Genomic DNA, 26,100 nt, shown 5'->3' with positions numbered 1-26,100 from the left:
TAAAGAAAATATTTTCAAATACTAAGAGTAGTTTTTTCTGTTCATTATAAAACAGTATGCTTATTACAGAAAATTTGGGAAAGTTCAGAAGAGTATAAAGAAAATAAGAATCCTTGATAATCAAGGAGAAAATAACTGTTAACTGCCAAGAAAAAAAAAGAGTAACAGATTCCTCTTAACTACAGATGTGCCTCTATCCAATGTAATGGCAACTTTTCCAATTGTATAAATACTTGAGTTTTCACAACTAGATTTAAAACTAGTAACTAAATTAGCTTTATGGCATCTTAAAATAACCAAAGTATTCATAAAGTGGTTTCTTTCTTAACAAAATGCCACTTTCTATTCTAAAATAAAGCTTATTGAAAATAAGACAAATAAAAAACTGTTCTCAACATCATGGGAATTATCTCAAGATCGATAAAGGTTAATATAAAATAAAGTAACATAAACAAGTCTCTTCTTTTCTGCCCCACCAAAAGCCAGAAACACCCCCAAGTGGCATTTCCCTTGCTCCAGCAGACTGTCCCGGTTGCAGGAGGTGGAGGTGGACTTGCCCGCAGCCCGACTGGGGCCCCACACACAGGGCTTCACTTACCGACTTCAGTAAAGAAAGATGACAGCAGCACTGGCGGAGTCTCAGCAGCTGTGACAGGATGTGGACGGTGCTGGATGTCTGAGAGTCTGCGGACACGGAGGCACCAGGCCCACTGGACCCGAACTCCTGGGCCACTGCCAAGAAGGGACACAGGTGCGGGAAACGCGCAGGGTTTAAATCAGAAATATGGGGAAGACCCGTGAATGCAATGAGGCGACTTTAAACGTCTATGATCTGAGACTCAACAACACAGTTCTAACTCACTTCTCTACCAATGAAGCCAAATGAAATATGGTTTTCTTTCTAGTCTTACCTGTGTTTTAATAAAACAGATGTCAAAAGTGACTAAAAAGAAGTTTAGATCACCAGGTCTGGTGCTTACGGATCAGTATATTTTCCTTTGGTTTGAGGTCCCTAGGTCAAGTCTCTGAGATCAAGAATTCACGACCCTTGGGGAGTGGGTATAGAAAAGGGGGGAGGGTGGGCATAGCTCAGTGGTGGAGCACATGCTCAGCACGCAAGAGGTCCTAGTTTCAATCCCTAGTACCTCCATTAAAAAAAAAAAGAATTCACGACCCCATTTCTAGAATTTACCAAATCTGAACCTACATTTCCATTAATTACATGTCCTTCTGAGTGCCCCACTGCTCACCTCTCATGAACGGGTTATCAGGGCTTCTTCCAGGTTCCTTGTCCCCTCTTTCATGTCTTTTTAGGTAGGACTGCAGAGCTGACCTGCCTCAGATCACGAAAGAAAATGCTCATGTAACGTTTGCTATGACCAAATAGGTTTATAGTGGTCACTGCTTAACCGTGCCTGCAGTGGGACCTTGAAAAATTACAAAAGTGGACTTGTTAAATGAAGTCAGCCTCATAGCAAGCATGGCCACATGTAATTTAAAAAAAACCTTAAAAGCCAAATTGTTCAAAAATAATAACTACTAACAAATACATTAATGTTATAAAATATTAGTATTGTATTTAATATTAATATGTAACATAGTAATATATTATTAACTAGTATGGATAATCTATATTATTTATTAATTTTTATAACTTATTATATTTACTTTAAAATATAAGATATACAAAGAGAAGAAGCCTACTCACACTGGAAGTGAGAGGTACCAAGTAGGAGAACATAAATCTTGAATTCAGGGAAGGATGAGAGTTTTAGAGAAAGTGCAAAGAACGGATGACAATTAGGATTACCAAGCAGTTTTTGTTAAAGTTTCAGTAAGAGGCTGGATAACAGGTCAAAGGTCAAAGAGATATGCTTTCCTCATATGGCCCCATGAGGGCCAGAAAGACCTCGCGTACAGTGACCACAGCCTAGAACTTCTAAGCAAGGAAGCCAATGAGGAGCAGGTTTGATGGGAGACAAAGGTGAGCTGGGGAGGGGGTAAGGAGAGAAAAAGGGGGATTTAAAAAAAAAAAGAAACACAGATAGCCAACTTATCAGTAATACCACAACTGCAGTTTGAGGAACCTTGACCCTTGACGCACTCCCAAGCAAGAACAAGAATGAAACAAGAGACGTGAGAAGGTGCTTCTTCACTGCACACACCTTGATCTTGCAAAAAGGACACTGTAAACTGTCTCTTCATCTTCAGAAAGCTTTAAATGGTGCAACTGAAATTTCCGCTGGGGCAGCACCACCTGGGGGAGTGAAAGAGACGGCAGCCGGGATGAAGTCATACAACTCAACTGAGTATCACAGAGTCTGCTCCCTAGGGCTGACCCTGGAAATCTGGTCAAGCCCTGGACAGCGGCTCCCACCCTTCCCTGACAACAGGACCGCTCTAACACACGGCACAACAGGACTGCTGTGACTCCAGGTGTGGGACAGCGGCCCGAGGGCCTCCTCGCAGGAAAATGGAAGACTCAGAGGTTCCCAAAGCAGAGCAGACAGCTGTTCAAGCCGAGACCAGGACATGGTCCCTCTCCTTCTCGGCCTCCCCCAGGGACAGGTCTCATGGGATTACCAAGGGCCTGCCGGTGGAGTCCAGCTGGTCTTTTGTTCTCCTCAGCAAAAGGCTCTTTGTTAAAATATTTAACCTTTCTCCTCCTTTCTTTGAACCATTGTCAACCTGACTCCGCCACAGATTGAAGTCATCAAACGGAGAACAACGGAGAAATCTATTTTGTTGAGGAGGAAGGACAGAGAAGAGAAATGAAGATTAGGAGGATGGAGGAAAAGTTCAAAGACAGGCATAGATGAAAAGCAGATCAGATTTTACATGTCATCCAATCACCTTTAAAAGCGAATTTCATAGCAAAGCTCTGCTAGACGGAGCAAAGGGATCCAAGTCAATAACCACATTATAAAACCACATTATAAAAATGTAGATTTGCCCATTAATGGTGTTTGTATCATTACAACAGGACATATAACTGATAGCCAGAATTCATTCCCAAAATTTCAAAGGCTAGTTAAGAAGTTTTATATCCTCTTATGAGCTGACTTGAATAAAAGCAAGTATTTTAAAATCAGCATTCTTTTCTGTTGGCTTCACATAAATTGTAGTCTTGACCCCAGGCCATAGGTTTTAAGGCCGAAATAGCCCAAAACATTCCCTGGACTGAAGAAAGATGACTTTTGTTTCTTTTAATTTAATCAGACCTATACTTTCCCATATAGAGGGGCTGGATGTAATCAAAGTCCTCTATCAGCCAGTCAACCAACAGATTATTTTCTCATAAATATTAATTCTTTTGCCCTTTAAAGGTTGATAGGCTTGCCATCTGCTACACAAGATAATGTGGTACACACTGGAGCTTTATCATGAGATATGAAATAATTATGAAGGGTTCCCGACCAGGTTCACATTTACATAACCCCAAAGAGTTAACTTACTTCAGCAGTGAATACATGTCCAGCAAGTTGTTCTGAATGGGGGTCCCGGTGACAGCCCAGCGGGCTTGGGCTTGGAGCTTGCACACGGCTATGGAAGTCTGCACTCGGGGATTCTTAACGTTGTGAGCTTCATCCAATACGATTCGAGCCCAGACTACTCGAAGCAAGGGTGACGAGATACCCTGGAAGAAAGACACGTGAAATCCAACAAGAGCACGGGGAAAACGTGCATGTCTTCAAGAAGACAAGGGGAAACAACAGGCAGGTATCGGAGACACATCCTTACCTTCAAGTTTGATGGCTTAGGTCAAGTACGCTGAAATAAGAACTAAGCTTAAGAAACCAAGAGTAGAAACTCCAATGAGTACAAATAAACAACTCACTTGAGGTCCCAGTCCTTGAACATAAGATGCTTAAGGGTAACCTGTTTTCTAATTTAGGTTTTCTGTATTCTTCTAGCTCACTTTTGAGCAATGGCCACGGGTCAGGGATACACTGTTGTGCCTGCAAATTCACTCAACCGATAAAAGTATTTACTAAATTTTTCTAAGCTTCTAAAAATTTACTAAAAGTCTACTTTTATATGTAAGATACTAAGCCAGACACAAAGAACAATTCCTACCCTCAAGGAGCTCACAATCTAGCTGTGGAGAGAAAACAAAGTAAGCATAAAGATAATGACAACACAGTGCATGTATGGAAAGTCCCACTGGATAAGTCAACACAGAACAGTAGGAAACTATGGTTACCAAAGGTACAAAGAGGGGGAGGGATAAATTAGGAGTTTGAGATCAACATATATACGCTACTATACATAAAATAGATAAACAAAGACCTATTCTATAGCTCAGAGAACTGTATTCAATTCAACTATATACAATGAAATGTCATGGAAAAGAAACTGAAAAAAAAATATATATGTATGTATGTATATGTATAACTGAATCGCTTTGCTGTACACCTGAAACTAACATTGTAAATCAACTACACTTCAACAAAAAATAAAAAACAAAACAAAACAGTCCAATATAGAACAGTGAGAATCTAGTCAGTCTTGTTCCCTGCTGCATCCCTAAGACCTGAGTAGTGTCTGGCATGTATTAGGTAATTCAGTATTTGTGGAATTGATGGAGTGCCAGGACATAAGTAAGCACAAGGTGCTAGGAGATGCACTTGACCAGAGGGGGAGGCAAAGCATTCTACTGAGAGGAGAACAAAGGCACAAAGGCACGGCAGGGTGTGGAGCGAAGCACCCTGCCCCCAACCCCCGGGTAAGGCTGAGTATGAGGCTCCCCAGGAAGGGCTGGGGTGTAGGAGATGGGGGACACTCAGGTAGGGCAAGAGCATAAAAGGCCTAACATATCATTTGAAAGAATTAGGGTTTTAGCCTGACAGCTATGAGGAACTATTGAGGAATCTGAAAAGTTAATACATGTAAGACGGCAGAATCGGTCAGGAGATGGAGAAGCATGCCAGAGCTCTCCCCAAGCACACAAATCTGGAATATCCTTTGTACTAAAAATAAAAGCATATGCAAAAGAGCAGCTCTTGGAACAACTCTGTATTTCCAGGGGAAGCACACAAGAGCTGTGCAATAAAGCCTCTGCAATACATAACTGAGACTACCCTGCACGCAGCAACAAACGCTTGGGTTTTTTTTTTCTGATTATTGTTTAGCCTCTGCCCATTGTAGGCTTATTATTTGCAACCCCTTTTCCCGGGAGGTGGAGGATGGCAGGGAATAATGGCTTAATACCAAAATACTAGTGCTAAAATACTCGTCCTAACACTAAATTTAAAACACATCCTGAGAGTAGACCCCAAAGACTCTCAATGGAAAATTGCAACAAGGGAGGCTCTCCTATATTCATGTGATGATTACCACCACACCTACAATGTAGTTGTCATTAGTTCTAAAAACACAGCTAAATACTGTACCAAGTCTCCACCTTTATCGCTGAGGAGGTTGTCTAGAGTAAAAGAGAAGGGTCAGAGGGAAGAACTCTTTGCTTCCATCAGTAAAACAGCTCGACATTCATGACCTTCTGGGAGGAGGGCACCTTTGCCATCTCTGATGCTGTGAAAAGACTCCTGTTAACCGGTCTTGTGGTTCCAACTCTGCTTCCCTGGCAGCCAGCCCCCCCGCCTCACCTCCACACTGAGGTTTGCACCTGGGACCTCTCCCTCTTGCTTCTTCGTGGGAATCTCCTTGGCTAGAAGGCTGTAGGTAGTGATCACAATGTCATACGTAGAGAGGCTGCATAGATATAACACAAAGCAAACGGTAAACGATCCCTCCATGACACGGACAAGGAAAGGCAGAGTTGATTCCTTTACAAAAATTCCTGCGGCTGGAAGGACAGACAGCAGAATTCATCAATTTATGTCCTTAATTCACACACACACACATGACTCTGGAGAGGTCAATTTTATACACTTGGCTTCCTATGTCTGACCACTGATCATTTTTACAATCTACTCACTACAGCTAAAACAGCCTCCCTCTTCCCATCCAGGTCAGAAAGGATAACCTTTAGCAGGTGTCCTATTATGCTTGATATGATCTGGCAAGAACAGAAAGTCAGGTAGGGTTGGAAGTTAATATTCAGAAATGATTTGACACGGATGACACTAAAGTCCCAAGGAAGTAAGAAACCCTCAAGGCACAGCTCATCTTCCATCAGTGATACTTTCTCCTGACTGTTTTGTGACAGACTTGTGAAAACCCATTTAGCTAGCTTTGACATTTGGGCATAAAATACACATTGTACACTTTCAGCTTACCTCATCTACACTCATTTCTTCTTTCTTTTTTTTTATTCAAGTATAGTTGATGTGTAACATTATATAAGTTACAAGTATACAATATAGTGATTCACAATTTTTAAACATTATAATCCATTTATAGTTATTATAAAATATTGGGTATATTCCCTGTGTGTACAATATATCCTTGTAGCTTATTTTAGACATAATAGTTTGTACCTTTTAATTCCCTACCCCATTACTTCCCCTCCCCGCTTGCCTACACTCTTTACATGTCAAGATTCTTAGCAAAAAGCACAAATCTTTTTCCAAGAAAGTTTAATATCATGCACCTCAGAGAAGTTCAATACTTTTGTAAAAATGACATGCCTGGGTGGGGGGTAGAGCTCAGTGGTAGAGTGCGTGCTGAGCATGCACAGGATCCTGGGTTCAATCCCCAGTACTTCTGCTAAAATAAAGAAACAAACCTAATCCTCCCCAAAAATAACCCACCAAAATGATATGCTTAATTTGGAAAGGCAGCAAATGTCTACAGGTTGCCTTAGCAGCATGGAAAGAAGTACAATTGTGAGTGATTCCAATCAGTCAGCTGGTGCATTCTGAACACCTAACCCAGTATGATCAAAGCGCAAATCAAGTAAGATGCAATTTACTTCTAAATAAAAATCTAGGGCAAAGGCAGGTCCCTTACAGTACTCAGTGCCAGAGAAGGCATGCAGGACAGCCACCGCGACCCTGATACCTTCCGTCTGCTGAAATGACTACCAGTCACCAGAGGTGATTTGGTGTAAGCCTGAAGGTCACCAGTTTGGCAATGTACCCCTGAGAGACAATTGCCCTGTTCTTTAGGATATAAAATATCCACGTCAGAGGCTGGGGAGAGAGATCAGAGCCAGAAACAACTTAGCTCTTGACTCAGTCAGCAAGTGTTCCACCCAGACCACCTTATCACAATTAGGAACGAAAAACAAGTCCTTTTAAACCAAAAGACAAAGACTAGAACTAAAATCACCTTTTGAAAAAGCATTTTCTTTCCTACTTCCTGATCAAACCCCTTCAGGAATTCAGGAATTGAATCTAAAACTTCTTAGATGGCTCATATATGAAAAATATAGCCATAAAAATATAACCAGACTATATCACCTAATTATTAATACTGTGCCAAGATGCTTGGCAAGACTAAGCTGGTTCCTTTCACACTAATAGACAGAGAATGTGAATTTGGAATCAGAAATTCAGCAATTGTGAAATAACCATGACATAGCCCCTTTTACCAGGGGAATGCTGCTGCCCCCTGGCGGACTATGCAGGCATCTCAGGCTGACTCACGCAGCAGCTTACTGAGGACAGTGACAAGGATATAGCAACAGAACATCATTCCCATCTCACAAGACGCATGTCTCAGCACAGGTCTGGTGATGAGCATGCCTTTGATCTTCACAAATACCATTAGCCCTGACTAAATGAAATGCCCAGGAGAGCAGGTGAGGTCAGTATGGCCCCTTAAGCCAAGCCACTGAGCACCGCACACTGACTGCAGTATTTCTGCACTTACACTTTTGCACGTTTATCCCGGTTTGGCCCATGATAGAGATAAACTCTTAGTTTGCTGTTGCTCACACGTTTCTCCACCTCATTTTTCCAGTGATGGATCAGAGAAGCGGGACAGATGATTAGTGTTCCGTGGGAAGCGAACTCAGAGGAGTCTTGGGAGGGGGGAAAAAAATCAACACCTAGTTACACTCATTGAATAGCTTTAACTTCTCAAAGGCATTATCTCTTTCCCTTGCCTGACTTTTATCCCTTCAATTGATATTTTTAACAGCTGCTGCTCTTATTTGTACACATAGCTTACACAGGCATACCTCAGAGATATCACGGGTTTGGTTCCAGACCACGGCAATAAAGTGCGTATCACAATAAAGCGAGCCACACGAACTTTTTGGTTTCCCAGGACATTATAAAAGTTATGCTTACACTACACTATAGTCGTTAAGTGTGCAACAGCATTCATTTCTTTATAAAAAAAAAAAACCTTTATTTAAAAATACTTTATTGCTAAAAAATGCTAACATCATCTGAGCCTTCAGCAAGTCATAATCTTTTTACTGGTGGAGGGTTTGAAATACTTTGAGAATTACTAACATGTGACACGGAGACAAAAAGTGAGCAAATGTTGTTGGAAAAATGGCGCCGGTAGATTTGCTTGACACAGGGTTGCCACAAACCCTCAAATTGTAAAAACTGCAATATATGTGAAATGCAATAAAGCAAAGTGCATTAAAATGAGGGTCTGCCTGAAGTAGAATAGAAAATGAAAGAGACGATCTTTTAATTCAAAACACTTAATTATTTCTTTATGTGCCCCTATAAACGTGTCAGACAGAGAGAGGCTAAATAAAGATGGAGAAGACAGTGGGGAATACATGACCTCAGTTTAAAAAAAAAACAGTGCACTCTCACAGTGGCCAGAAGGCAGAAGCTGGATGGATTTCCTAACTTGCCCTGAGTTGATTCATTACGGGAGAGTATTATTACTTTTCTCTGAAAAGCATAACATAATTACAGTTCCATTAAAGTGTTAGTACAAAACCCCCTAAGAGAAGCAAACGTGACTCTGGAACCAGTTAGTGATGGAGTATTTGGCCCCTGTACCCTCATCCTCCGTGCGTGTGTATGTGCACACATGTGCTGTTACTCCACACAGGGACACAGGGTCCAGCTGTAACCATGATCCCTAGAGGCCCCGAGGGCAGAGAGCCACAGATTTTTTCACTGTCTAACCAACTGAGAAACGTATTTTGTACACAGCAACTTACATGTGGCATTGTCTATGCATAATATATAGGACCTTTAAGGTACTTATACAGTTATCACATTTTAAAAACGGCAGCTGATTAAGAGAAATTGTCTAGAATCTGGAAACTCCTGGAATTTCAGAAATGTGGAAAACAACATCTGCTGTGTGGATAAAATCTGAGTTTGTGACAGATCTTTCTTCAAAAAATAATATATTAACTAATTTGGATCTACCCTGTAGTTACACTCTCAACATTAACAGAAACACTCACTAGGTTTAAACTAAGTTTTCTAGAGCCTTAGCTTTCTTCATAAAATTGTTTCTAATCACAGATCGAGCTAAGCTTACATTAAGAGGGAAAAAAATGATCACTTACAGCTGGCGTATCCAGCAGCAGAAAGGATACCACAGGAAAGTAGTCTGATACTAGTTTTCCAGCAAGTTAATTAAACATGACCAAAGGAATCCCTTCATGGCTGAAAACCTTCCACCCTCCACTGCCTCACAGGATCTAGAAAACAGCAGGCTAGCAAGGGACATCTGAATACCATTTTTAGAAAGCCAAGTCAAAGCTGTTTTTTTGTCCTTTTCTTCATCTTTCTCCTGATTCTTCTGGGTCAGGATGAGTGCAATCATGGTCAGGGTTTTTCCTAATCCCATATCATCCGCTGGAAAATAAAAACAAAAATAGGGGAGGTCAAAGGTCTTAGGGCAAAGATGCAGCTCAGCCCCCAGAGAAGCAGCCCCAGGCAGACGTCAGTGACCCTTGTCCTCTGCTGTTAGCACCATTCCAGTCTCTATTCTGCGCCTCCTCTAAGGAAGCCTTTGTCTTTCTTACTGAAATGAACACTAAGACATTTACTCTGACTTTTAGAAAATGTAAAACTCATTATTTAGACCTTACCTAGTCGCCGTGCTATGTTGTTACTTATCTAACACATTCATTGCTATCTACCTCCGTTTGATGCTGCTGCCCCGTCTTTTTCTTTACTACCTGCCAAAGCAAAAAGGGCCAGCAGATATATCCTACCACCCACTTTACTACCAGACTTCTAGAGTTAGTGTTAACCCAAGACAGTCCTCCATCCCCTTAACTTACTCATTAAAGAAGGAAATAAACGAGCCTTTCTTGGGTATCACCATTGTGCCAGTTACTGTGCTTACCTAATTTACTATTTATACCCTATCAAATATTATTATTCTCTTTCTAACAGTTTAAATAATCATTCTGATATGAGCAGAAGTAAAATGTCACAGCAAGGGCTCTAGTTCAAATTCGGGCCCTGCCACTGTCCACAGACTTAACACAGCAGCCGACTGCTCTCCCTTAAAAGGCCAGCTTACCGGGCTGGGCCTTGGCTGGCATGTGGGAACTCAGGTTTCAGGAGGGCTCCCCTCATTCCCACAGCTGGTAAGAGGGCTCACTGTACCTAAACTGCCTGTACCAATAGTACGGTTTACTCTGAACACCTGCATTCCTTCTGGGAGTCTGGAATTTCAGTCCCCACCAGGCTGAAGCTGCCTATGTGACCAGCCCCCACTAAAAACTTTGGGGATCAAATCTCTAACCAGCTTCCCTGGTTGGCAACGCGTCACATGTGTTGCCACAGGTCCCTGCTGGGAGAATTAAGTACCCGCTGTGACTCCACTGGGAAAGGCCTCTGGAATCTGCACCTGGCTTCCCCTGGACTTTGCCCCCTGTGTCTTTTTCCTTTGCTGATTGTGATTTATAATGAATCAAAATAATTCAATTTATTTTACTGTAATAAATTACAGTTGTGAATATGGCTATATGGTGTGCATCTGAGCAAATCACCCAAACCGGAGGTGGTCTTGGGGACTCAGACACAGACACCTTCTAGCGATACTGGACATCTGTCATGTTTTCTGGAAGTTGAGCACCTTGGAAAATTTTAGGTTGACGAGTCCCCAGAGCAGAGACTGGAAAACTGGCTTCCTGCCTCACCTGCAGCTAAGGCACCAACAGAACCACCGGGCTGTACAGACCACAGACACTCACACTGGTCTTCGATTCAGATGTGAGCAACATCAGAAAAGAGGCTTCCTGTGAAATGCTTTCTGCAGGAAGTGGGGGAGACAAGTGTCTCACTTTGGGGTGGCAGTGCTTTCCTCTGCTGCTCCATGGACCAAAGCAGCTGTGACAGTTCCCACAGGACACTCTGTTTGTGACTTAGCTTTGGCCATTGCTCCCAGAAGTCTGGCCTCCAGCCTGGCCCTCCACATCTCCCAGAGAATCCATGGGCCCCCTCTGCCTCATCAGCCAGTCAGCTTCCACTGCCTGCAACCAAGACCTGGCTGATCGCAGGGCTGTGTACCCTTGAGCACATGACTTAAGCTTCCCGCACCGCCGTTTCCTCATCTGTCAGATGGGGTGTTAGAGTATGACCCACAGAGTTGTCGAGGCTCAAAAGAAGCAATGCAGCAGAACTTTTGCTGGCTCTTATCCTCACACCAGACTCACCCAGAATTCCTCCTCGTGGCTTCTGACTTTCCCGCCACAGCAACCAGGCTAATGCTTGCTTCTGGTGCAGCAGCAAAGGGACCTGACGACGGTAACAACCGGAAGTTAGGTATAAATGCTGGAGGAGAGGCTCTACTGGAGCCTGGCTACGTGGATTCCATGCCCCACTGTTACTTTCTGTAAATGACCCTCCCAATACTCTTGTTGCCACATAAGTCGCTCTTTTCATCTTGGAAGCCCTGGACTCCACCCTCTCACCGCGGGTAACCACACGTCCTGGTCTGCCCAGGACAGTTGTCATTTCTACCAATCATCCAGCATGCCTGTCTAGAGCCGCCCCTCTCCCCGTCAGGTGAGAGTCCTGGTTTGTCTGCTCAGTCAGCCCAAGTCAGTTCCTACTGCTTGCAGCCAAGACCTCTGACGGGTCACCCTACTTTCACCGGCTTTTCCTCATAATCTCCTAACTATGACTCTCCGCTCTGTAGGCAATGTCCCAGTCTGCACTGCTAGTCATAAATTAATAGCCCTTTAACTGGGGTTCCCCCATCGCGTCTTTCCTTACTCCAGTTTATCTTGTACTCTGTGACATAAATAACCCTCATAAAACATCCTTGCTCAAAATTCTGCAGTGATTCCATAATATCTCTTCAGCTATTCCAATCTAAGTTCCCTGGCCAATGCCAGGCCCCACAGTGAGGGACTCCGCCTGCTTAGCTATGTCACGTGCTGCTCCCAGCTCAGGGACTGATGTCACTTGATCATCCCTTACTAATACCAACCTCTGTAACTTCCCTCCGACCTCCACCCCCTCTAACTGGAGTGTTTGGTTTCTATCCCCTCTATCTTTAAGCTTCCATTTTCTTTAAGGCACAAATGATTGTTGACTTAAAGAGTATTTTTCCCTTTATTTCAAATCCCTTTTGTACTCTGTCTGCAGTCTGTAGCACGTGATACCACACATTCTCTGTCTGTCATAAGTCATTTTCTAACTGTCTTACAAATGTTTCTTGTACACACACTTTCACCCCAACTAGTTCATGTAGTGCAACAACTTTGCATCCGTGGGGCACCTACCAAAGCTCAGCAAATGGATCTGTTACTGCTCTGGACATAAGTAACTTTACAACTTCATGAAAAAGCAAAGTGTTTACTATATACAAAAAAGATAAACAACAAGGTCCTACTGTAGAGCACAGGGAACTCTATTCACTATCTTGTAATAACCTATAATGAAAAAGAATATGAAAAGGAAGATAAATGTGAATTACTATGCTGTATACCAGAAAGTAATGCAACATTGCAAATCGACTATACTTCAATTAAAAAAAAAGTGTTGTTTTTTCTTCTCACTGCTAAGCAGAGAAAAAGAAGATACCGTGAGGGAAGCCACTCCATGTCACCTATAGAAAGGGTACATTACAGTGACACTCTGGTGGGTGCGTTCACAGCAGCTGGCCCCCCTCCTTGTGGGCGCTGGGACTCTGCTACCGGACCCTCTGCCTGGGGGCCTTCCTGGCTCACCTTCAACCCAGCTGGATCCTCTGCCACCACTGTCTCCCCAGGACGCGACTCAAGTGACCGATGCAGCTCATCAATGGCCTCGCTTGTGATCTTCCATACCGCATGGAGGCGATCTTGGTTCATAGGGCCTGCATACAAATAGAGGTTACCTAAAGGTGTTGCAAGGATTACGTTCTGGCCAGCGCTGCAAAAAGGCAATTCATTATTTGCCAAGTGATGCACCTGTATGGTCTAAAAATTCTTGTCTCTGGATTCTCCTAGACTCACAGACTCCTTTATCCCAACTGCCTATTTGTCTGTCTGGTTTTTTTTTTTTTCAAATCACATTAACAGGAGCTCTAGTAAAGGATACACCATTAGAAAGTAGAAGTTAAAAAAAAAAAGATAACCCCTAATATTTTTGGTATTTCCTTTTCAGTTTTGAAGAGGTGGCAGAGACCAAGATAATGCCATCAGAATTTTAGGAAGAAAAGATCCCTAGAGTTGGATGCAAAGAAGAAAAGCCAGCAATAGAAGAGCCAGAAGTCTGCTGAGGTCTAGGCAGACGGGGGGAGACGACCCCGAAGCGCACGTCCCGAGCTGCCTGTGCTGTACCACTCACCCTCCCCTACACAGAGCGCTTCTCCTGAAGTCAGTTCATAAACACAAGCACCTTAGCTGGCTGCAAGTTTAAGAATGAAGTATCCAAGAGGTTTCTATACAAACAAAAATGAACCACTTAAATATCAAAATGTTTTTAAATGAAAAGCTATTTTAATGGAATTCTTTCCAAAACATGCTACATACCATCTGACCTTAATAATCTATTGTAATTTAATTTTTCTCTAGGCGACTGGGTCACTGTGGTGATTACTGAATGAGGCTGTGACACAACAATGTTCTCCAAATAGTCCTGAGTGGCCACTGCTGTGCCCCTGGGCCAGGCAGAGGGCCCTTCGCTTCACCTGGCACCATGTCTATTCCTCACCCCCTTGCTGACCACTGCTCTTCAACCATCTCCCCTCCCTTCCTTCTCTGCACTTTCTTTCCTTTTCCCTCTCTACGTCTCAAGCAGCACTTGGGAGAAAAATGGCTGCAGCCTTTCTAGTCACTGCTGCCAGCCCACCCGAGCTCCTGTCTCCTCATCGGCAAACCAAACGGTCATATGATGTATCTGAGGCTCTACCTGGGATCTTCATTCTGCAGTTATTTCTGAATTCATTGTTTTCTGCAGAGTTGAGATGAAAACACTCATTTAAATAGAGTGTTACTAATCCCCAACTCCTAACTTATCCCTCCCAGCTCTTTCCCCTTTGGTAACCATAAATTTGTTTTCTATGTCTGTGACTCTGTTTCTGTTTTTTAGGTAAGTTCATTTATACCACTTTTCAGATTCCACATATAAGTGATACCATATGCTGTTTGTCTTTCTCTGTATGACTTACTCCACTTATTTTGATCATCATCTCTAGGTCCACCCATGTTGCTGCAAATGGCATGATTTCATTCTTTTTATGGCTGAGTAATATTTCATTGTGTGTTTATATATATATATAAAAATAACTGAATCACTATGCTGTAAACCAGAAAGTAACACAGCATTGTAAATCAACTATATTTCAATATAAAAACCCCAATAAATAAATAAATAGGACTTCACAGCTCTCTGTGAGTCTACTGGGCATCAGGTTCATTCACATACTCCTCACTCTGCATCAGTGCACACAAACACACACACACAGAACACAAACGTGTCGGCTGGTCTGCCTACCTCATCACAATGTGAGTTCCAGTTTTCACTTACAAATATTTACTGGATGACTCCTGTGCACCAGCCAGCGGGCTGAATGACCAGGGACCGAGAACACGGCAGATATGGTCTCTGCCCTCACAGAGATCTAACTGACGCTGCGTAAGAACTCGGCTGAGCATCACGAGCTCTCTGACACGGGCAGCTCAGGATGACTTCTCCCTGCGCACGGGCACAAAGGCACCTACGAGGCAGCATGTAACTCGCAGGCAGAGCTGTTCCCACTGGGGCCAGCACCTTGGGTCTCACCTCCACCGCACTGACCAGATCCTCCAGCAGCCTCCTGGCGGGCAGCCTTTAGTCCTAGAGGACCCAGCTGGAGATCTTGGGCCTGCAGGGGCTGGGGAGGCACCATGTGGGGAGGGTCAGTGGTCGTTTTGGTGAAGTTACTCTGTTGTGGCACCTGGGTGTTACTCGTCTCGTTAGGGCCTGCTCAAAAAACAAGGGGAGAAGAGGTTAAATTTCTGAAAAGTGAAGGAATTCTATGCATGAGGGAGGTGAGGTTGCGAGAGGGTGGGGTCACTATTCCAACGAGCGGGGGAAGGCTCTTCCTGGAGAGCGTAGCATTTAAGCTGTTTCTGAAACAACGGGAAAAAGAGTTGAGTCCACAGGAAATGGGAGAAAGTTTTTATAAATCACAGGTATAACTTATAAGAAGGTTCAGAAACATGTAGTAAAATGGAAAAGGTGAATGAGTCCACATATCCTTTATTGAAATGGCTTCTCAAATGTCTCGTGAAGCTCACGCAAACCCCAAGTTCTGGGGCAGCACCCCTTTTACCTCGCTCTGGGGAGAGGGCCAGGGCGCTGAGTGCGTCCTCCAAGTCCTGAATTTGCTTGAACAACTTCTGACCCTTGTCTGGAAGAGCCTGGATGTTCACCGACGCCAACGTGCTCTGGAAAACAGATCCTATAAAGTGGACGGCTCCTCTCAAGTTGTTAGAAAGACAGTTTCAGATCAGATTAAAACAGCCTAAAATGCTAGAACTCTAAAATCACGGTCTTTTAACCATATGTATGAAAACCTGAATCTTTTTTTCTTTTTCAAACGCAGCTCACTTACCAATCCTGAAAATATAAACATAGAAAAAGGCAGAAACTAGACATCCACCTATGAAACCTTTCTCACGTTAATATATCTGGCGTGTTTGTGATGTCCCTTAATCTGCTTACAGCAAGCAACATGCTGACCTTACAAACAAGACATAGATCAGCAGTAGTTACCTTCTTCTGTTTCAGTTGTGTTGTGAGGTACACACGTTGGGCCGCTGGGTCTGAAGGTTCTCCCTTCTTGGAAACACCCAAGACAGTGTTTCTCTGCACGCTTTGACCAGGGAATTTAAGATTCTCCTTCCTCTGCGAGTCTGGAGTCAGGTCAAAGAGCAAGGGGCTCCCCGGCTTAGAGGACACGGAAACAGCGTCATCTTCCTTGCTGTCACTGCTAGTGTCAGCATCTGGCCTCTCCCCCCGGGGACGCCCTGCGGCCGGTGGTGCAGGCTGAGGGGCTGGTTCCTTCGGAGCAGACACATCGCGGGTCTCCGACGGCGCCGGACAATGGCCCTGGGGCGGCCTCCTCTGGAGGGTCTGCGCGCTTGGGTCGTCCTTCGCCCTTGTTTCTCTAGCCTCCCAGGTCTTGGGGTGCTCCTTGCTGAGTTGTCCCCCAAGCAGGGGCTGGCTTACTGGGTCGTGATGGTGAACAATTCGAGGCCTGGCTTCCTTTTCCCTCAGAGGTTCTGATTCTTTTTGGGCGTAATGACTCTCCCCATCTGACTCCAGAGGAGACACAGACGGCTTTCTCGGCTCACTCCCATGGACCTGTCTGGACTGAACTTCTAAAAGGTTTCTTTCATGGGTCCCTTCAGTCTCCTTTGCTTCACCCCGAAACACCGTTTTCTCCCCTTGCGGCTTCTCCTGAACTACAGGTTGCTTTTCCTTTACCGCCAGGCCAGGTGAGAGATCTTTCTCCCTCCAGCAGTTAGATTCAGGCTTCCGCTCCTTCTTTGGATCCAAGAGCAGATCTCCCTTTTCCTGTTGTTTCCGATCAGCTGTCTTTTCCTCACCTTCACCTTGGGTGAACTGTTTCCAGAGGGACGGTTCTTGATTCTTGTCAAGCACCTTGAACGGGTTTCTCTGCTGGCTGGAAGGATACAGTGGCTCCAACACATGCTGAGACTCAGTGGTCACAGAATATTTTTTGGTTACAGAATGTTCTTTGGAATTAGGATCCTACAAGACAAAGGAACTAATGTGAATATAAGGCGTTGATGCAACCTTCACATCTAGAATGCCTTTTTTCAGAGGAAACGGAAGCAGAGTAAAAGCAGTCCAATTTTTCTGAACATCCCTGGGATCACCTCTCCCTGCAGACAGGGCTATGTGCCAAGCTCACCAAATATTAGCTTCTTAACAGCACTTGAAATTCTTGGCTTCTTCTCTGTCCATGATCACTGCTTTTCCCGGCCTCAAGGAAAAGTAGTGGCCAAATCAAAGTGTTTTTTATAATAGCAACAGCCACAATGTGTACTCTTCATGAAAATCTATTCTCTCAAGATGAACTTCCCCCCAAACCCAAACACTATCCTGCGCTTGCCTGGAGTTGGCTTTAGGAAGCCTTCACGTGGGAATCTAGAATCCGAAGTTCAAGCTATCCCTCCACCAAAACAAGTCTCATGACCTCCCTCGGTCTGGGTATCTGTAGGGTCTCTCCTAGTTCTCAAGTTCTGGAAGCTTATGAATTATACTCCGCTTATACCAACATCAAGCAGATTATCAGTCTATGACAAGATGCTAAAGTTAGTCAAGTAAATTTAAATTTTTCCCTAAATAGGAGATACTGACTAAATTTAAGACCTCAAAAAACATTTAGTGAAACAGGAGGCAAATAATTAATTCTCGAATGTAACCAAATAGTCCTTTGAATTAAAAGTCCCAACAGGGTCTGCCTTGCTTAAAGAAAAGAACAGTTGTAGGAGGAGGGTACAGCTCAGTGGTAGAGCATGTGCTTAGCATGCACGAGGTCCTGGGTTCAATCCCCAGTGCCTCCATTAAATAAATAAATATATAAGCAAACAAACAAACAAACCTAATTACCTCCCCCATCCACCCAAAAAAAAAGAAAAAAAAAGAAAGAAAGAACTGTCTTTCAGAGACACTATGATGAAGACCAACCAGTTTATACTGGATGTCAGGCTCCCTTCTGGGGATGCCGCAGGTTAAGCAGAGTCAGGTTTGAAAACAGACGAGCAGCCCTACCTGCCATGGGAGGCTTCCACACCACCGCTTCCCCTCGGCCTTACTTCTGACGCACCGGAAGAACAATCTAATGAGGCAAAACACACAAAAAAACCAAGGTTGTGAAAATCCATTAAAACCAGAGATCTATTTGTTTTCAGTCCAAGGAAACATCTTACAACCATCTGATACTGGTTTTGAAAGGTCACCTGAAACCAATGACTCTCGTATGTAGTAATTCTTTACTGCACACACAGCACAGGATATTTATGAGGGCTAAGAAGTGAAAGAATACAGATGTCATGGTAACCAGAGGGCATGCATAGATTTACTCTTTTAACTCTACAGAAAGACTGAAATGGAAACACTGATCAGTAAAGGCTCCTAAAATCAGAAAAAAGGAGATAACCAGACATTACGTGTCCCTAATGGGGAGCCATAATATAATCTATAAAGTAAAAAAAAAAAAAAAAAAACCAAATATGCCAAATCAAAACAAACAAAAACTAACCCGACTCTGGTCAAACCTCTGGATCCAATTACCAATTCACCGGAAATATAAACAACAGAGGAACACATAAAACTAGACCATGGCGATACAGTCTGTAAAGTCTTCAGAGTGGGAAATGCAATAAGACAATACCTTCAGTCCTTTAACAAGGAAATCACAAGGGAGAAAAAAAGATTGGTGGCAGGGACCTACTTATGAGACTTAAAAGACGTATCAATCAACAGCAATTTGTGGGCCTTATTTGGATCCTGACTTAAGTAAAATAACAAAAGCTACAAGAAAATAAACTATTTATAACATTTATGAATCTACCAGAAGTCTGTACACAATTGGTTAAAAAAAGAGAGTCCATACCTTTTAGAGCAACAGACTGAAATATTTACTGAACAATGACACTATCTGGGATCTGTTTCAAAATACGGCAGGAGTTGGGTGGTGGAGTGGGTAGGGTATATATGGAACAAGATTAGCTGTGAGTTGGTGACTGGTGAAGCTCATGTGCTGCATTAATCTACCCTGTCTACTTTTGTATATATTTCCAATGTTCCATTAAAACAAAAAAAGACTAATACAGACTTACATCCCAGTGCAAGACAGTTCCTGCTCACACAAACACTACCTACACTCCAGCTATGCAGAAATGGCTACGCTGTGCCATTCCCAAACTAAGCCACGCACTCTCCATCCTACCAGACTTTGCATGTGTACCACCCTCCATCCAAAGAATGTCCTCTTATCCCTGTTTGCCCACCATCTCCCCCCATCACCAGCTCTCAAAGTCCAACAGGGCCCTCAACAACCAGTTCAAGACATACTTCCTTTGCACGGTTTTCCCACATTCCTTGCCCTGTTCATCCATCGTACTGCTTCTGTGTTTTTGTTGTATTTGGTTGTATTACACTGGTGTCTGCCTGTGTGCCCAGCTATATATTCAGCAACTAGAAGGCAATCACTATATTTGATTTCTTCATTCTTAACTATGCCTCGCCCTTTGTACATAATAGTTAAGTACTGCTGTATTAAACAGAACCAGCTGATTTTTCCCTTACCCCAAATGACTCCTCAAAAACATTTAATCAGTTAAATAAGAGCTTTTACAATGCATAATTTGAGTGTTTAAATGGGTAATACACTTGGGGGGGAGGGTATAGCTCAGTGGTAGAGAGCATGCTTACTTAGCATGCCTGAGGTCCTGGGTTCAATCCCTAGCACCTCCATTAAAAAAAATAAATAAGTAAACCTAATTACCTCCCCACCTCCAAAGAAGAAAATAAACTGTAAGAAAGTAAAATAAATGTTCAAAATAAATAGGTAATATATTCAATCAGAAAGTATGCAATGGCACTGAAAAGTACCTCCTTCCCTGTCTGCTCACTTCACATTCCCTGACGTAACCATTTCTATTGGTTTTTTGTTCGCCTTTCCAGATGTTTTTAATGCATATTCAGATCAATATATTTTATTTCTTCCTTTTCTACTCAAATGGATACCATAGTATACATATTACTAACTGCTTGTTTGCTTTTTTTTTTCTCCTCCTTAATATGTCTTGGAGACTTTTTTATAAAAACATACACATAAAGGACTTCCTCATGTGTGTGTATGTGTATATATATTTTTTTCTTTTTTTTTTTTACAGCTGCATAGTTTTTTTACATAGCCACAGTTTTCCACTATAAGGATGTTTCATTATTTATGTAACCAGACCCCTCTTGATGGATAGTCTGATTGCTTCCAATCCTTTCCTATTAAAAGCAATATCACAGTGAATAACCTCTTGTATATGTCATTTCACATGTATTTTAATATATCTGTAGGGCAACTTTCTGTATCTCGTACTATGTGTATTATGGCCTTCTCCGCTTTTCTTCATCAATTAGCTTCTGGATTTTATTTATTAGTTCTCCTTTTGTTGCTTTCTAACTCATTAAATTCCATTCTCCCCGCATTAATTCCTTTCTTGTGCTTTTTTTCCATTTAATTTCTTGCTCTTTTTTGAACTTCTTCAATTAGTCCCGTGATCTACAACATGAATCATAGCAGGCTGAGTCCTAACTCAAAAACAATCCTGAGCACAACATTGTAAAATGATTATAAATCAATAAAAAAATGTTAAAAAAAAAAAAAAAGAATCCTGAGCAGGTCTTGACTGCTCGATGCCATTACTTCACTGGGACAGAAGCAAAGATAACAAGCCCCAAATGGACAAGTAAGTATTCCATAAAACTCACTTTAAAAAGAAAACAGGACCAGTCACTCTCATACAAACTCACAATTTTCCCATTCATGCTCACAAGTTTTAAAAACATTTATTAGTCTCCTTAATTCTTCTTACTGCAATAGGCCACTATATTGAACACAGAGTTCGACAAATTTCTGAAATGCTTTGAATGCACAAAAATTAAAAGTACCAGCTACTTTTAGGGAGTCCTGTTACTTATGGAAATAAGACAAAACTGCTGCTGTTGTTTAAAGTGTATCAAGTACTTGAAATCTTCACTGAAAGAACGTTTTATAAATAGAATCTATTTTAAAACCCAAGCCTCAGAGACTTTCGGGAGAAGGGTAAGATTTGGAAAAAGGGGGAAGAAAACAATACATTCTGAGCATTTACTGTATGCAAGGTACGGTGCTCAAAATGCTTCCACTCACGTCTTTATTAAAATCAGTCTGGATGGGCTTCTCTGTTTTTAGGATAAAAAATTTGTTATGTTTACTAAATTGTAAAATCAACAGAGAAAGCAGTGGAAATACATTCTCATAGAGAAACCAAACATTGATTCGTATAAAAAAGAGCATAATTTCTGTAGTATGTTCATGAATTATTTTCCAGGACATAGGCTATGAGCAATAATGATGAAGAAATCAGTAGCGGTCATTCAAGGCCAAGTTCAAGTCTCAATTCCTCCATTTTCTCCGTAACCTTCATCAGCCTTAACCTCTTACTCTAGGTCTTACAGTCACAGAAGCATCTGGCACTTGACCACACCCAATTTTGCATTCTAACACGTGCGAATCCAACTGCTTGTCGATCTTCGTATGTCTAACTCTTACCCCAACTGTGCCACAGGGCCCTTAGGAGTAAGGGTTCACTTCTTTATAGGCAGCAATGGAAAAACATACAGCTACATTTCTACTTCATTCTTTGACACAAAAACTCAAGATGGAACAAAATGAAAACGTAAAAAAACAAAACTGTAAATGTTCTAGGAAAAACACAGAGGTGAATATTTTTGCAATCCTAAAGCGAAAGGAGAATGACAAAGTCCTGCGGCTGAGAGATAAAGGATTTAGTAATTTGACTACATAAAAGTACTAAACTTTCATATAGTAAAAATATTATAGGCAAAATTGTAACACAAAAGGCAAACTGGGAAAAGTAATTGCTATGCATATTATAAAGGGCCAATATCCTCTTCCTCCAAGGATGACTTTTGTATAGCTCAGTGCGTGACACTCTACAGCACCCAGTGAAAGCACTGGCTTTATTGAGTGGGCTTCTTCATGGGCTGGTGAGGCCGGAGGTCCTACTGCATGGGTCTGGCTCACATCCAGATACCTCTATGTCATCATCTTAGACAATCATGGTTGGGTTAGGTAATCTGCATGCCAATTTGACTCAGTAACCAACCACACAAGGAGCTTCCCAGACATGCAAAGATCCAAGTGTTATCAAACATGAAGTACTCTGAGCATCCCACCCCAACCAGTTACTTAAAGAACTAAAGCTTGTTTTACTCGACAGACAAAAGAATATTTCCATCTATTTTGACCGCGTATCCTTGAGAATAAAAGTTGAGAGAGAGAGAGAGGGAGAGAGACTGAAAGAGAACATGAACTCAGGAGCCGGATGATAATGTCCAACATTTGTGTATCAACACGCACCACATCATTTACATCAGGGCAAGAGTTCTTCCCTCTGGTTCTACTGAGAGGCCATCATGGTTTTCTTCACTGCCCATAAACAGAGGGTCTTGGCCAAAGGGTCCGTCAAATGCTGGTGAGTGGTACCACCTGGTGTTTAAGTTAGAGAACTGCACACAAAAGCAGCTTCACTCCAAAGTAAGAAAAATGGACACCTTAGTCTTACTTCAGTGTATACCTCCCCTCCATTACACTGCTACCCGTCTCCTAGCTAGGTTACACGTTAAACATAATGATAGTAATTCAAAGACGTAAAGTACTTTAAGTTCTTGAGAAGAAAACCTAGTTGAAGGGAAGGAAAGGCTGTACTCCCTGACGTCATTCTCCAGAGTAGGGGTTCTGGCGAAAGGCCCTACTGTCTGCTCAGAAGGTCATCATCCATAGAAACATGACCTACTTCTGCTTAAGTTTCCAGCCTGTACCGCCTATCAAGGTACTTGTTGGGTTTTTTCTTCTGTTTTGTTTTGTGTGTTATAGAACTACATTTTACTTGTCCTAAAACAACCTTTTAAAGCTTTAGTAAGTACCTCTTACTAAGTGTTCTAGATTTGGGCTAAAAGAAATACATTTAGCATTCTTTTTCTATTTTTTTGTTTTGTTTTGTTGTGTTGTTTTTTTTTTATCAGGTTTGTTTATTTATTTATTTATTTATTTATTTAATGAAGGTACTGGGGACTGAACCCAGGACCTCATGCATGCTAAGCATGTGCTCTACCACTGAGCTATACCATCCCCTGCTTTTACTATTTTAGAATAATGATCACCTCTCAGGCTCATCTACCTAGTATGAAGAACATTAAAGACAAGTTCTCAAAATTCTACCTTCAGCCTAGACCTTTTTTCAGAGCTGCACACTCATTTTTCTAGCTGGTTTCAGATATACATAAGACACAATATATCCACAGCTCTACCTGTAAGCCACACATCTCAGTCCTCTACTGATGTTACCTTCCCTTCCTTGTCTTGCTTAATGGTAAACTCATCACCCATAAACCCCACCTTAGCAACCATGTCCTGAGCACTGACCACGTGCCAAATGCCAGGCTAAGGGCATCACACACATGACCTCACTGAACCCTCAAAACCCAGGGAAGTGGGGGCCGCTGTGATCACTATCCCAGGGGAATAAATGGAGGAAGGACCATGCGTAAATGTCCTACCAGGAAATGTGCCTCATCAATTCTCTTTCGGCAAGCATTCTCCAGTCTGCCTGCCCCCAACTCCACCGCCCTGGCCTCGATCCAAACCCATCTTTCACTTAGAGACGGTGGGTGTGCCTGCAGTCAGACCGAGGCTGGAATCTCAGTGATGTCACACCATAACCATGGGACCTGGGATTGATCCCTTTTCTAACTTCTCTAAATGTTTCCTCACCTGTGTGTAAAACAGGGGTACTGAAACCTATCACAGCAGATTCTGTGAAGACAAGAGGTAATGACTATGCCACATAGTAGGCATTCATTAGTAGCTATTATCTCAGTGGGCTCCTTGCCTCCACTGCCTTCACTTCCTAATCTAACTTCCCTAGTTCTTCTCCCCCGCCCCATTCTATTATTATTGCAAAACGAATCAAAAACTCTTCAGGGACTTCCTACCACGCAGACAATATTTCTATATGATACAGGTCCCCCAGTCATATATAAATGGTTTTAGGTGTCAGGACATCCTAACTTCATGCACTAGAGGCTTATCGGCCACACTGTACTAGCAGAAAACAACAGAAAAGTGAATTATTTAAAAATTCCATTTATAACAGGGTCGCAGGGGAGAGTATAGCTCAAGTGGTAAAGTGCATGCTTAGCATGCATGAGGTCTTGGGTTCAATCCCCAGTACCTCCTCTAAAAGTAAATAAATAAATGAACCTAATTACCTCCTCCCCGCCCAAAAAAATTATTAAAAAAAAAATCCATTTATAACAAGGTCAAAAAACAGAAATGCTGAGGACTAAACTTAACCAAAAGGGTTATAATGAAAACTATTCAACAGTGCTGAAAGAAATTTTAAAAGTCATAAATAAATACACCACGCTCATGGACTGGAAGATCAACACTGATGTCAGTTCTCCCCAGATTGGCCCATATAGATTCAATGTAATCCCAGAGAGGTTTTTCTGAGGAAATTTTATAAGCTGATTCTGCATTTTATACGGAAATATAAAGGACCTTGAATAGCCAATCTTGAAAAAGACATTTTTAGACATCACCTCATTCTACTACCAGAATGTGAAAGTTGACAAGTTAGTGCAAGTGAATGACTGCTGGTGGACTGAGGTTACTGGCTACTGGAGAGCTGGAGAGGGAGGGAGGCGGAGAGTTTATCTGGAAATTAACCAGAGGTCAGGCTTCTCAGATTAACCAGCTGCTTAGTGGTTAGGAAGTAACAGCCCAGAAGACATTCAATACATATAGAAACACCATCCATTTATGAATGACTTTTAGAGAATAGTCAATCCAAGAAACCACCCGACTGTAACTCTTCCAGGCAAAGGAAGAAAAAAAACAAATACACTGAGATGTTCTTTTGGACACTTACCTGTATTCTTTCTTGCCCTGTGGTAGAGACAGACCCTGAAGCTCTACCACAACGTCCTCATGCAATAAACAATGTGAGACAGGAATGCTGGAGAAAAAAAAAATTGAAATTTTGTTTTAGGAGGCAAAGAATAGAGGTCGGTGTCCTAAAATTAAATTCAAAAGATGGATTTTAAACTTAAGGGTCCATGTATGACTTCCACTGGCTTTGTAAACCCCACACACTTTTAAATCCACATGCATACCTCTGGGGAAAGAGCCCAATTTTCATCTTTTCTCACTCCCCCATATAAAGTATGACAATAAATGTATCTTTTTCCTGATGACTCAAAAGTTTAAAATTATGCTGTGCTATATGACGACTACACTGTGATACCTCCAGGCTGGGAATTCTCCCCAGGTTCTGCCATCATCCTTTTTCCTTTAATAACCTGTTAGCTGTCACTCAGTGTTGTTCACATACCTACTCTAGCAACAAATTCTCCTAACTTGCTTCATGCTAGCTTGGTATAAGCTTTTAACTCCTCCCTTCTAACTTCTTACTCTGAAAAAATTTATGTGTAACATTTGAGAGGTTTGAGTGAAGGTGATCTGTAGCATTTTCTTTCTTTTTGCTTATATTCTGCCTACCAGACATATTCCAAATAGGTCAAATTTATCAAATAACCATTTTCAAGTGAAACATAATTGTACTAGTTTTGTAGAGCAGTACGTTTTTATAAATGGTACTTTACTTAAGGGCATGTTTCTTTTCATTTAAAGCCCGATCTTATGCTTCCATTAATGTTTAATTCTGAACATGCTTTCATGTTTCATAAAAACCTGAGCTAGGTACTAAACCTAAGAAGCTCTGTAGAAAAGAAATTAGAGTAAATAGTAAATCTGACAATGATATGTTGTTGACAGCTTGAGTATTTTTGTTTGGTCTCATCTATTTTAAGATTTAACACTGATTTAAATAAAGTCATTTCGTATTTAATTAATCTAGATCCTAGTAATTTCAAATGAAAAAACAACTTATTGGAAGACTAAGAAAATATTTTCTCTAAAAACTTATCTTGTAAATCTGAAAAAGGGTAAAAATCTCCC

The 26,100-nt window shown here is 42.0% G+C and overlaps 1 protein-coding gene across 3 annotated transcripts in view; it reads right to left on the bottom strand.

Annotated features, from left to right (window-relative positions):
* Nucleotides 1–26,100, bottom strand: part of TTF2 (transcription termination factor 2) — a 48,007-nt gene that overhangs the window by 20,746 nt on the left and 1,161 nt on the right. For 2 of the 3 annotated variants that reach the window (XR_006719797.2, XM_010968151.3), the window contains exons 3-17: nucleotides 25,013–25,099; nucleotides 18,066–18,132; nucleotides 16,038–17,039; nucleotides 15,595–15,709; nucleotides 15,063–15,242; nucleotides 13,025–13,152; nucleotides 11,504–11,585; nucleotides 9,570–9,689; nucleotides 7,777–7,927; nucleotides 5,607–5,712; nucleotides 3,456–3,637; nucleotides 2,584–2,737; nucleotides 2,166–2,257; nucleotides 1,251–1,333; nucleotides 599–732 (exon numbers count right to left, since the gene is read on the bottom strand). Coding sequence is in view for 2 of the 3 variants with exons in the window: in XM_010968151.3 (XP_010966453.1) it covers nucleotides 599–732; nucleotides 1,251–1,333; nucleotides 2,166–2,257; nucleotides 2,584–2,737; nucleotides 3,456–3,637; nucleotides 5,607–5,712; nucleotides 7,777–7,927; nucleotides 9,570–9,689; nucleotides 11,504–11,585; nucleotides 13,025–13,152; nucleotides 15,063–15,242; nucleotides 15,595–15,709; nucleotides 16,038–17,039; nucleotides 18,066–18,132; nucleotides 25,013–25,099 (2,683 nt within the window). In the remaining variant the exon portion in view is untranslated. The remainder of the gene's footprint in view (nucleotides 1–598; nucleotides 733–1,250; nucleotides 1,334–2,165; nucleotides 2,258–2,583; nucleotides 2,738–3,455; nucleotides 3,638–5,606; nucleotides 5,713–7,776; nucleotides 7,928–9,569; nucleotides 9,690–11,503; nucleotides 11,586–13,024; nucleotides 13,153–15,062; nucleotides 15,243–15,594; nucleotides 15,710–16,037; nucleotides 17,040–18,065; nucleotides 18,133–25,012; nucleotides 25,100–26,100) is intronic. The other variant, XM_045505872.2, reaches the window with a different exon arrangement.

This window comes from Camelus bactrianus, chromosome 9 (assembly GCF_048773025.1).
Source record: "Camelus bactrianus isolate YW-2024 breed Bactrian camel chromosome 9, ASM4877302v1, whole genome shotgun sequence".
NCBI classification, from domain to species: domain Eukaryota; kingdom Metazoa; phylum Chordata; class Mammalia; order Artiodactyla; family Camelidae; genus Camelus; species Camelus bactrianus.
The sequence above is the reverse complement of the archived record's forward strand: the minus strand, read 5'-3'. Positions and strand labels throughout refer to the sequence as shown.